Source organism: Myiozetetes cayanensis, unplaced genomic scaffold (genome assembly GCF_022539395.1).
Source record: "Myiozetetes cayanensis isolate MyiCay16 unplaced genomic scaffold, myiCay2020 scf1, whole genome shotgun sequence".
Lineage (NCBI taxonomy): Eukaryota > Metazoa > Chordata > Aves > Passeriformes > Tyrannidae > Myiozetetes > Myiozetetes cayanensis.
This window is the reverse complement of record NW_026086604.1, coordinates 81,911,975-81,924,718: the sequence shown is the minus strand read 5'-3', so window position 1 is coordinate 81,924,718 and position 12,744 is coordinate 81,911,975. Positions and strand designations below refer to the sequence as shown.

At 40.4% G+C, this 12,744-nt stretch overlaps 1 protein-coding gene across 1 annotated transcript in view; it reads left to right on the top strand.

Moving 5' to 3' along the window:
* Positions 1-12,173, top strand: part of BCL2 (BCL2 apoptosis regulator) — a 96,979-nt gene extending 84,806 nt beyond the window's left edge. The window contains exon 2 of the mRNA XM_050319636.1: positions 7,368-12,173. Coding sequence (XP_050175593.1) covers positions 7,368-7,502 — 135 coding nt within the window. The 3' untranslated portion in view covers positions 7,503-12,173. The remainder of the gene's footprint in view (positions 1-7,367) is intronic.
* The last annotated feature ends 571 nt before the right edge of the window (positions 12,174-12,744 follow it).

The following is a 12,744-nucleotide window of genomic DNA, read 5'->3' as shown; positions in this document are numbered from 1 at the left end:
ATGCAGACCTGGAACTTCCCCTTATTTTAATTTCCCATTATCACTTAGATGTGAAATGATGAGAACATGGAACAAGCCACCAAGGGGCCTCCATTCTCACGTGCACCATGTTGGAAGGGGAGCACTTGCAACTCGTTCCATCAGATTGCATGACTACCAAGTCCTGTGTGTCTCCTCCACAGTACCTGGTGGGAGGGCTAGTTTAGGAAATGGCAAGGGACAACAATGACAAAAAAATGCTGCCTCTTCTCTGTCTCAAATGAGGCTTTTACAGGTGAGCAGAAATGGTCTGAGCCGCTAATAAGCACTAGGCTGCCAAAGAAAACACATGGACAAATTCATATTTTCCAGGTGGCTGATGGTAGAAATGTAACTGCCCATTGAAATCTACAACATAGGCTTTTTTTGCACTTATTAATTAAATTGTAGATTTATTGTGAGGTTACCTTATCGTAGTGTTAGCTGTGTTGTCTCACTGGCCCTGTAAATCACTTGCTTGTCACAAGATTTAGAAAAAAAAACAAGTGCCTGCTTGAAGTCACATGAGGAACAGGTGGCACTTCTGCAGAAGGTGCTGGTGGTTTCACATGGCCTGGAGCACCATGAAGCACCAAGGAACGCCCAGGCCACCACTCCAGCCCTGTGCTACTCTTGCTTAATGCTGAGTGTGAGCTAGTCAAGCCAAAGGGGTTTGGATCAGAACTGAGTGTTGAGACAACAAACACGGGATGGAGCGTGTCCCTGAGGGATGTTAAAACAAGCAGCAGAGAAATGCGTGACTGGTCCCTCGTGGTGCAGTCGATGGGACAGCCTGCTCAGACTGGTTCGATGTCACCCATCTGGTTCACACGAGCACTTGGCCTTTTCTGGCCAAGGCCCTCCTGAGCCAGAGTCCCTCACCAGGCTGACAGCCTCGCTGCCTTGCTTTCCCCTCTCTGCTTCTGCTCATACCTGTGCCTTGAGCCCAGCACCGCGGGATGCGCTTGTTAAAATGAAACCCTCCGTGGCCTTGATGACAAGCACTGTGCCACAGTCCTTCCAGCACTTCTACAAGCAGCCACTTTCGTTTCCCATTTCCCAGGCGGTTACATGATTTAACTCTTCTGTGGCAGCCCAGGAGCGGCACAGGCAGCTGGAGCAGGCAGGAAAATAGCGGGGGATGTGTTCATGTTTCCCTCTACTGTCAATGCAGCAGCTGCTGCAGACAAATCTTCAGAGTTGGCCTTTTAAATTAGGTAGGCTATTTGCAGTGTAAGAGCACTCATATTGAGAACGAGTTACACGCAAGACAGAGAATTTAAGTTAGATTTAGAGAAAAATAGGCCTGAGTTGTCATTCAAGCCCATTTTGTCATTTTTATTTTAAAGTAATTCTGAAGATTGTCAGGGGTCCTAATATACATCTGGCCTTCTTTCCAGAGGAAGCAAGCCGTAAGAGTGATACTGTGGGATGAGGTGAGTCTCCCCAGCAGCTCTGTGACATTTACTCTCTCCTTCAAAGTGATTAACAAATCCCCAAATGGGTGTTGCTAAATTTACTGTTGTATGTGAATGTAAACTCTCTAGAACAGGTTTGATAAATGGGAGAAAATGTGGCCTAAAACTGAATGGGTCTCAGTGCAACTGAAATTCATATACAGGGACACTTTTTTTTCTGGGTACAAGTTGCACACAGTTCCTAGCACTCTACCTAATCAGAAAATTAAACTAAATAAAACAGCAGATTATTTCAATAGGATTATCAACCCACAAAAGATCTGAAAAGAAAATTGTGAAGGATCAAGTAGAGCAGCTTTGACCATGTCAGTTGAACACAGAGTATTTTGTCCAGAAGGCCTTCTCACCTTCTTTTTCTCATAATTGCTAATAGTGCTCCCTCCGAAGTGGCACCCATTAAATACCACCAGCTAGCTGCTGTAGTGACATTACAGCTGTTAAGCTGATGCCAGAAATACCTCATTTTATAGTGTGGGCCTTTCCAGGAATAGGAGAATGATGCAGCCTCCACTAGGTCTGGGCTTTTGCAGAGCCACATCTAACTGAATTAAGTAGAGATGCCAAGACTAAATTACTGATTTCTCATGCTGACTTGGTTTAACAAGAATGTGGCCTAGTCTGAATATGGGATGGGTTTCCATCCAAGTTGAACGATCAACACCTTACAAATCCTGCATTTAAAGAGGTGACTTGACCATTCCTAAAAGCCTGGGTTTATTCTTCATCTCTCAGGGGTCTGGAGGAAATCTGCCTTCCAGCAGGGTCTCTTGCTATGAGCATGGACAGGAGGACTAATTATCTTCTTTACTATAACCGCTCTTATTTATATATTTCTAAGCATATGCATCACTTTTTATAAGAAAACCTAACCACAACCACCTTGCTACTTAGATGTTTCTATCTGAGTGCCACGTTTAGCCAGTCTTATGCAAATAATATTTCCACTGATTTCAGTTTACACAACTTTACAGCCTGGCAAGACTAGGACCTGGAAGACACATCCCCAAGATCACAGGCTCACCGATGCAAGAATTTATACAAATAGATAGCAAGGACAAGGAACAAAGAAGTTAGGTAAGACTACAGTGATGAAAAACAGTTTTGTCCAAAGTCAGAAACCTCAGGGACCACTGGAGAAACAAAAGGGTATGCAGCCAGCAATTAACACATCAGCTGCAGACCTAAGAGTATGTCAGCCATTGTGGAAACAGAGGATTCAAAATAGAATCATGAAATCATAGAAGATTGGAAAAGACCTCTAACATCATCGAGTCCAACCACTAACTTGGCACCGCCATATTTATCACTAAACCATGTCCCCAAAATAGACCCGTTTCTACCACAGGCAAAGGTGAAGGGGGAAAAGAAAAAAACCCAGATGGGAATTTGTTCAGGGGTTCAAGTGCCAAAGCCACTCCCCTGGCAGGTTCTTTTTCCGTGATCAGCAGGGCTCGTGTGGTGATACCTTCTTTTCCTTCCCATTATAATTTGATAATGTGCACCTGGCAGGACTACCAGCATGTTGGCACTCCCAGGTGTAAAAAGATATCAGCATCTCTAAAGATACTGACCTTGTGAAACGCCACACCTTGGCACAACACAGCCGAAGTCTGAGCTGTCCTTATTTGCATGTACTCACCACATAGGCTTGCGTAAAAGACCCATAAACTCTTCAGGAAAAGAACAGCTACACATTTGTCTATTATTTGTGTTCCAAGAACTTTTCTCGTTAGCTTCAAGATGACATTTTAATGAGGTTTCACTGCATAGAAAACATGGGACGATTTAACCAGCTTTGTCCACCCCCTCCCTCCCCAAACTCTTTCTGAAATGAGTTGCCATGCGGGAATGAAAGCTTTTATGAGAATTTATGTCATTCGTTTGGAGGCAGGGGTGAGGGAAAAGTCATCTAGCTGCTAAACCTTGGCATCAAAGCATATGCCATTCCCTCTCCTGCCCCATAGTGTGTGGCAAAGCTGCCTTGTTCAGACCTGTGCAAGTTTCTTCAAAAGCCAGAGCTAATGTGTTTTTGTTTGTTTGTTTTGGAGTCACAGAGAGGGCAGCGTAAAATAGCCACAAGGCAATTCCCGTTCAGTAAAATGGAAGTCTCACAGGCTCTTCATTCAATACAATGTGGCTCAAGAGGATATCCTGCCAGCCCAATGATAACGAGGGAAATAAAGTCACTTCCTCACCAGCTGTTTGATTCAGGTAGAAAAAGGAAGCCTTTACTTCCTCATGTTTGCTCTCCCCACCGCCCCCTCGGTCAGAAATGCCGGGCAGAAACTGCCTTCTCCCTCTGCATTTACAGTAAGGAGCCGTCGGATCCGTAATGCTTCTCCGGGCTCAGCCTATGGGCAGTATGTCCTTCTCTGCGGCCGAGAAGCTGTGCTTTGCCTCTCAGGCCAGAGTGAAGGCTGAGCTGTAAAAGGACCGAGGCTGAACAAACTCGACTCATTCCGCAAGCAAAGAATGCCCATGTAATTAAAGATGACATTTGTTTCTTGGATCAGAACTGCCGAATTTGGGCCAGCGGAAGAGTGGGATAGTGCGATCTCTTTGTTTTGAGACTGCCCTGACTCAGTGCACTATTACGCCTCCTAATCCTCCCGGGGTGACAAACTCCACTTCTGTCCTGGGCTCCCTGCAAATGCCAGGAACTTCGGCCAGGGATATGCTCTGTCCTCCCTGTGTATAGTCCAGCAGGCAAGAGGGCAGCAAGGGGTGCTCTCGGGGCAATCTTCCTGGCCTGCCAATCAAGCCCTGGTAGGTTGTAGCAGGCATCTCAGGTGCTTTTGTGCGTAAGAGGAGCTTAGGAAGAGCATCTTTCCCTTCCCCACCACCACCTTTCTCACTTCACAGAAACGGTCAGCGTGAAGTTGCATAGTAAACCAGCAACAGACTGATTTGACTTAATAGAAGCTTCTTAAGAAATGACTTCGTAGAAACTGACAGAGCTGAATGAAGAGTTCTTTTCCATATAATCTTTAACTGCCCTGATATAATTTTACATCCAGGATATAGCTTCCTATTAAATTTTGAAGGTCTTAAAAGCAAGGCCTGCAATGATTTTCTTTCCAATCGTGTTAGACTTCCAGAAAGGTTGACCAAGCCAGAACTTGCCTCAGTCTATTTGCCAAGGGGACCCTTGCTTTCATTAAAAAGAGTGCTTTTCAAAGGACATCAAGTGTTTCAAACAATTTTCCTAATCTTATTTATTTTAGCTGAGATTCTCTTATTTTAAACAGAGCAGTTTAGGTGACAGAAATCCAGTGACAGATATGTGGGTTTACAGGAGACAAACCTTATGAGAAAGTTAAGGTTCTGTTTACGGTCCTCTTTGTGCTAAAATAGTTTTCAGCAACGGGTCATATGTCCCTCCCCCCACCTCCCTTGTTTTAGTACATAAAATGGACATGTGTTTATTTAAAACAGGTTTGAAACTTAAACAAATAGTGACAGGCTGTTCAAACAAGCTTCGGAAATAGGCCTAATCAGGATGTTTGAGAAGGGGAGGGGGAACGATCATAAAGAGCTACTTGTAATATATAGTGCAGACACCATTAGGTTGGGTTTGTGTTATTGTTATAATAATCTCGGACAAAAAAGTACTGCATGCTGCACATTTTTGAGCCATAGGTTATGCCATACTTTTGCCTTGCGTCCAAGTTTTACTGTTACCATCTATTTTCATACCAATACCAGGAGCTCTGCTGAAACACTGGAAATGGTCACACATTAAAACTGGGAGGAACGTTCCCAAACAGGGAATTGAAGAGAGGCACAAATTATACTCATTTCAGTATTGATACTGTGTATGCATCGACTGTCACGAATATACAGAAGTGAGACCTTCCCCACAGGCAGAGAGCATGAAAACCTTCATGTTAAAATCTTTTCACAGGACTTGCATTTCCATGCGGGGTTTTTTTGGTGGTTTTTTTTTTTTCATTTCCTCCCTGTTTCACCCATAATAATATCACCAAGTGTTGAACTTTACCCTTGTATTTTTATAAGGCCCGATCTTGAACTCCCTATACAGACAAGGCTCCCATGGAAGTCAGTGAGTCTGTACTGGCGACAACAGGATTTAGCCCAGTCTGTAACATTTTAGGATATTGTGTTACTTCATAGCCTTAAGGAGAAATAAAAGCAGCTTTCCAAAGAACTACACAGCAAACTGAGTGTGCTTTTTCAGCTCTGCAACAGCACAGCAGAATATTAAGGCCAGAGTTTGCGAATGTCGATGTCAAAAAACAGGCAGCTAAGCAAAACTTGCCAATTTCTCTCTGGAATGAAGAGCTTGCATTAAAACATTCCATCCTCCCTGCAAAAGGTTAAGCTGCTTTCACTTAAGAATATACCTTTGGAAACCCAAATTGGAAAATCATTGCCTAGAGGAATAAGCATTGAGAAATAGCAAGAGGCAGACGTGCTGTCATGTCACTCCTTTGGCCAAAGCCTATGGCTGTTCTGTTACCACATCTTACCTATTTACATCCACTCTGACCTACAACATGCACCAGTATTACTTAATGTAATAACATATTTTGGAAGTGAATATCTACCATTTATTTGAATCTCGCTCAGTGTCTAGTGAATAGGAGTCAAAATATTAAAAAACCTTACACGCCCTCTTGTGGTGAAACCACAAACACTGACAATAACCTAGAGATAGCTAATTGGGGAAGCTAATTTAACTACATAATTTGCAGAAAATTAACTTGGATGGAAGGTTTAGATTAATAATGGAGACCCTTCTCTCATCAATTTCTGCTGTAAACCATAACATATATGCATTTTTAGAAGGCAGGTTATGTCCTAGCATAGTAACACTGCAAAACAGTTAAACGTGCTGTAACATTGTTAGAGAATGTTAACTTCCACCAAAATTGGGAAAGTCCAGAGTAATAAAAGTAGAGACAGAAACGCCCATGTTAGATAGCCCATCTTTCACAGGTTTATCTCAATAGTTTGGGAGTGGACCTTAGCTGGCTGCACAGTAAAAGAGTTGCCATAAATGATGTTATCAGGTTTGTCACATATTTAAAGTCATTCAGCTCGGTTATTTACTGCTTTTGTGCCATACAGTGTGATTTGTCTGTCTCTCAGGAATGCTCTGAAGCTTCATGCTTGTTAGGAATTGCAGCCTGAAAGAAAGGCATTACGTGCAGAACATCACCAGTCCAATCACTAGCCCAGTCAAATCCCGTTGTATTTATGAGTCACAAAAACTTTATTTTTTCTGCTTAAACAGCCTTTCCATTTGGTGCCTACATGCCACCAGATTTTCCTGGAGCACAGGACCATGGCATCACCCTTGGTGACAGTTGTGAAAGACCATCATAGGTGTAACACAACTTTAATTGCTTCAGTTCATATGGAAGAAACATCTGTGGCTACTACACAAAGTCTTCTGAACCATCCCAAGGGAACCAAACAAGTACTGCCTTATTTTCAGTGAAGTCGACCAGCACTGTAGGTGCCCCAAGTCCAGTGGAAATGAAAGATTTGGAGAATGAAGGTTCAGTTACTTCCTTTGAGTATGTTTGTATAGACAACATTCAGGACCCAAAATAGTGGTAACTTGCTCCTGTATTTTCTATTAGACTGGGCATGCCTAAAGCAGAAGTCACGGCTGTAAGCAATTACAGCAATATTTGTAAAGAAATAGGCAGGAGAACTTTTTGTTAAGCACTGCACAAAAAAAAGAGCTCCCAAATCACTATTTTAATAGGTTTGTGTGGGTTTCTTGCGCCGGCGGGATTGTTGGATGACCATTGAGGGTGAACAAGTTGTTTCCCCCAACCTACCCCCCCGAAAAAGTTACTGCAGTTCTGACATTCCCTCTCTGATTGCTTTCCTTTCTAGGATGCCTTTGTGGAGTTGTATGGCAACAGTATGAGGCCTTTGTTCGATTTCTCCTGGATCTCTCTGAAGACTATCCTGAGTCTGGTTCTGGTGGGAGCTTGCATCACTCTTGGCGCTTATCTCGGACATAAGTAGAGTCACCCAGTTTATTGTGGATTACAAAAGTCTTTCAAAACAACAAAATAATATTTTTTTTTCTCTAGCACAATGATATTTTATGAGCAAAGCAACTTCCCAGTGAAAGATTAAATCAGCTATTACTGCCAAAGGAAATATCATTTATTTTTACATTGCCGGAAAATTATTTATTAAAAGATATTTACATTTTTACCTGCTATTTTCAGAACCTCAGCAAGTTGTATCTGTCATCCCATCGTATTGTTATTCTTAATTTTAATGAGCCCCAGAGTATTTTAGGTTTTGTTGGGTTTTTTTTAATTAATGCCGCTGGCTGGATTATTTTATCTCTGAAGAGCAAATATACTGACAAAGACCTACCTGCTTACACTTACGAGGGCAGTTACTTGAGCTGCTAAAGCCTGCGAAATTGTGTTGATTTTCCTTGCATTTTCCGGGAGGGATCTGAAAGACAAGGTCAGCATGAACAAAGTTCTCACCCTGTCCTGCTGGCAAGAACTGATGTAGTAAACAATTCAACATGGTACATATGTGGAGTCAAGATGGAAAGGACCACTTGAAGGACCACTCGGCTATCCCTACAGGACAACAGTTGGAAATATGGTTGCCTATGCCTTTTAAACATGTGTTTTCCAGTTACCAGTTGTGCCATCACATCATAATCATAATACCCACACAATACATGTCAACCTTTTCTTAAATAAGTGTTTTAATAAGTGTGAAGTTAAATCTTTGGGGCTTGCAGGAAATTGCTGTTCCAATGATTTTCTCAGCAGTAAAATGTTTTTTGTGGCTACTGACACAGAAACATCAGGAGACCTTAAGTGCCTGCTTCAACAGAGCAGAGCTGGAGTCTGAAGACCTGACCTGTGTCCCACTTTAGTGGGCTCATATCTGCAACTAATCCTGCTTACTTACAGAGTTCCTCCGGGGGTTTGAAACCAATTAGATGTGGTCTCTAAATCCCTGAAAGTTGAAAAAGATCTTAATTTTATTTGGCAAGAAGCAGACCTCAGCTAAGTTACAGATTAGCTCTGACTATCCTTGTTTATCAAACTGGACACCAAAATCAAGTTCATTTTCATAACAGGAAAAGAAAGTGAGATTTTTCATCGCACCCCTCGCCCTCAAATTTATTTCATGCCAATAATTTCCTAAGACTGTCTGCAGAAGAAAAGATAATAAAGAAACTCAAAATCCTCTTTCTGGACAGAGACTCTTTGACACCTCGATCAGGCAGGTGCCTACTGTCATCTCAAGTGAAAATAGGGTGAAGGAAAAGGGGGAGTGGGAGGTGTGAAGTCATCTGCTCATGTTACAAAAATGCAACGCAAGTAAAATTAATGCAGAGTACATAATACAGTTTTATAAACAGACCTGTATTCTGAAACCAGATGTGTCAATGCCTTTTAAAGCAGGGCTTTCTGTGAGCTCAAAGGGGCCAGGAGTCCCCTGGAAACTGAAGACTCTGAAGTGTGTCCCAGGGGCTGCTCTGAAGCATGGAAATGTCCAGCTTCAAATGTTTTAAGTCCTGCGCTTCTATTTTTTTTGTATGAAACTTTTGAAATCTGGGTTTTTTGGGTAAATGAACATCCAGATATAAAAGGAGAGATTGCAAAGCTCTGGATAAAATGTACCATACGGTACATAAGTGCTCAAAAGGTGAAAAACATACAGTGAATAAACTGTAGCTCCAACCTCAAGATTTCAGTTGAATAACTTTGTGGCATTATATGCAAAATATCTCCTGTAACTCGGGAATGTAATATGTTCAATGTTAAGGCTGTAGTTGATGTTGAGTCTTCAAAGCTGCTTTTATGTTTGGTTGTTTTTTTTAAGAGTTGTACATCTCAGCATTTTTACTGCTATATAGTCATGGCACCAACACTTTGTATGAGCAAAGATAAGATGGAGCAAGCTTACATTTCAAATTTGAAATTACTTAATTTTATAGAAACTTAGAAAAGAAATATTTCTAAGAACACAAAAATGTGAACTATGCTTGATTAAAGAAAAAGGAAAAATCTGACCATCAAACAAAAAGTACCTGCAATGCTTTCAGAGTGCTTCTGTCAGAAGTGGGGATGCTCATGTAGGATTTATATGAAAAATATTTGAAATCAGAAGGATTGAATATTGTGGATTGAGTGTGGGCTTTGTTTTTTCTTTCAGCTTCCAAGCTGAATTTGTCTGCAGCCAATTGCACAACTGGAATTGGCTGGTATCAAGCTAATGTTTCATTTCACAATCTAGTCTTTGTTTCGATTTGTGCCCATATGCCCATTAAAGTTTATTAACTATTAGACCTCAAATTGCTTCAATATTGTTTATTTTATTAAAGGTTTACATTGTCAAAAGTAGTAAAAGTATCAATTCCAGTGCTGCTATACTGCCAGGATAATTTGAATGGGTTTTAGTTTTTAATACCTTCCAATGGCTAAAGTTTTTTTAAAGCTGCTTTAGAAATAATATGAAGACGACACGTGATACACATTTAAATAAATACTGAGGATTCTGTGTTCTGTTGTGTCTACTCACTGGACTTCCCAGTGTATCAGTTAATACCTGGCAAAAAGAAGAGTCACGATGACTGTTGATGATTTTATTTTATTAAAGAGCCAATGGAGTTTTCCCATCCTGACTGCAGAATAGTACAGTATTGTGGCTGCATTAGGTATGATGATAGTTGATAATACATTTATTAAGGAACATATTAGAAACATTGAATGTATATAAAAGCTTGAACTTCTTAAATAAAATCCTCTCTTTTCACTCTTGCATTTCTTTTGCAATCATTCTTGTCTCTCCTACTCTTCATTACACTTTCATGTAAGATTTTTTTCCCCACAAAATGCCTTATAGACTTCCATGCTCAACGACTATGCTTCAGTGAAAATCCATCCTCTGCCACTATGTATGCATAGATAGCTGACCCCTTCTGGCACATCCAGATTGTAAAAGCAAAAAAAAAAAAAAAGGAGGGGACATTTCTGAAGTGAAAAGGGGACATTTCTGAAGTGGTTAGATGTGGAAGATCAGAGAGGACAACAAAGGAATAGGTCAAGAAGTGGAGGGAAACAGAGAGATCACTGAAAAACCTCCTTGGTTAAAGATGATTGCTAGTTGGAAGTTTATCTTTTATCCTTTCCATTGAAAAAGGATGATATAAGGGCAGAGAAAAAGCTTACAGAGGCCCCACAAGTCTCTACAGAACTTTGTTAATGCTGAAGAGAGTCTTTTGTAAAACAGCAAATCCATACCATTGAGGAGAAATACTTGATTTTACTGTGTTCAGCTTATGTGTCCTTAATTCTTTTTCACTCCATTTATTAAGAAAATCCTGAAGAAAATATTTTGCTTCTGAAAAGAATAATCTATAAGATCACCTAAGATCTGTTATAGATCAGTAACTTAGGAACAGATGGAAAAACAAGAAAAAATATTCTGCAAGCAAAGCATTCTTAAATCAGAGCTGACACAGAGTGCATTTCTTAATGGAACAAGCACTGGATCCACCAAAGGACTAATGGGGCTGTTGAGGTAACAGAGAATATACAGATTAGGACGGGGGCTGGAAGATATGGCAAATGACATGGGTATGTAAGAGAATCTTTAGTTTCATATGTTGCAGGAGTTCACCCAGGATGGTCTGAAAATTATTTATAACTAAAAGCAGCTACAAATGTGTGCACTACAGGGCTACAGTTACTAAAAATTTTCAATTACAAAATCATTTGAAAATTATTATAAAATTATCCTGTCTATAAAAGTTCATCCATCTGCTGTTGTGATTGGGGATTATGTAGCCTGAGTAGGTTTGCACTTATAAGGAACAGTTATGATAAAATAGTCCGAAACCAGATGTGCAAAGGCAACATGAAGGTGATGCAGTTCAAAGAACACGGATCCAGTACCCCTAATCTTTGCATGCACACAGTCTCCCCAGCTGAGGCAGTGAGTCTGGACTGCATGCTTTGACCCTGAGGCACGACACTGCTTAGCTGTTCACCTGCATTCCACTTGACAAACCTAGAGGTCCTGTTGATTAAAAGTATAGTAAAGTAGCACGTTTAAAGCATTTCTTCTTTATCCTCTCTATCTCTGAACAAACTAGGAAAACGATTCATTTGTATAACGAGTTTATGGTTCAGTACTATATGAAAATTTATACATCTTTTAATTTATGAATATAAAAATTATTTCTCATTGCAAAAGCCTAGCTTTGTTTTTCATCCCTATCTCTCTTTCCATCAAGGCTAAATACAAGGAAGAAATAAGAGCTAATTTAATCTGTATTTGGTTTAAATCACACTTCTATACTAAGTTAATGCAGCTTCATGACACAACAAAATTATCTTCAAAAAGTAATACAGCATTAAGAGTTCCACACAAAAACTGTATATTTTTATAATTTAAATAGCATATTTTTTTCTTTTTTTCTGAATATTTGAATTTTAATTATCACCAGCATAAATGTACATAAGCAGATATTGTTTATCCAGTATCTTTGGAGATGTATGTATGGTAATGTAGTTTGTCAGTTTATCATCATTCAATACGATTATGTTGTTCTTTGTCTTTCAAATGTTATCAGAACATGCTGCCATTAAACTTTCCATGTCTGTCTAGTTTATATTGTGAAAAATAATAAAAGCACACTGTGAGATACTTGTTTTGCATTTGCATTGTTTAGGATTTGTGGATTAAAAAACTGCTCAAGCATTTGACTGCAATTCCATAAATGAAACATAATGTTTCCCTCCAGATGGTTCAGTTCACATATACTGCTCAGTAGTGGCCAGCATTCATCAGCTTTCTTCAAAAGAGCTCTGTGCACCAAGGTGCAATAACCCAGGCTTGATTAGCTGCTGCTGTGTGAAATACAGTCCATAGGTGTACCCTGTGCTTTGGGACCCAAGCACAGTGTCACCCTTTTTCCTCTCCTGTACATTTGATGTCTTGTGGAAAGTGCAGCAAGGCTTTTCTGCTCATTAGCTAAAATTCCTTTCCATTCTTGTAGACAGGAGCTGGAAATGCACATTAGCAAATTTCAACAGGAGAAAAGAACTATTTTTGTTACTGCTGAAAGTTTCCTACAATTACAATTGGTTTCCAGCAAGTGCTGAGGTATTTTGCTTCTTCAAGGCTCATGGTAACTGGCCCTTGAGTCACATCGGTTGCCTCTTCTGTGGCTTTAATTCGGGTAGAACATAGCTAAATGCACTCAGGTAAGGAGTAT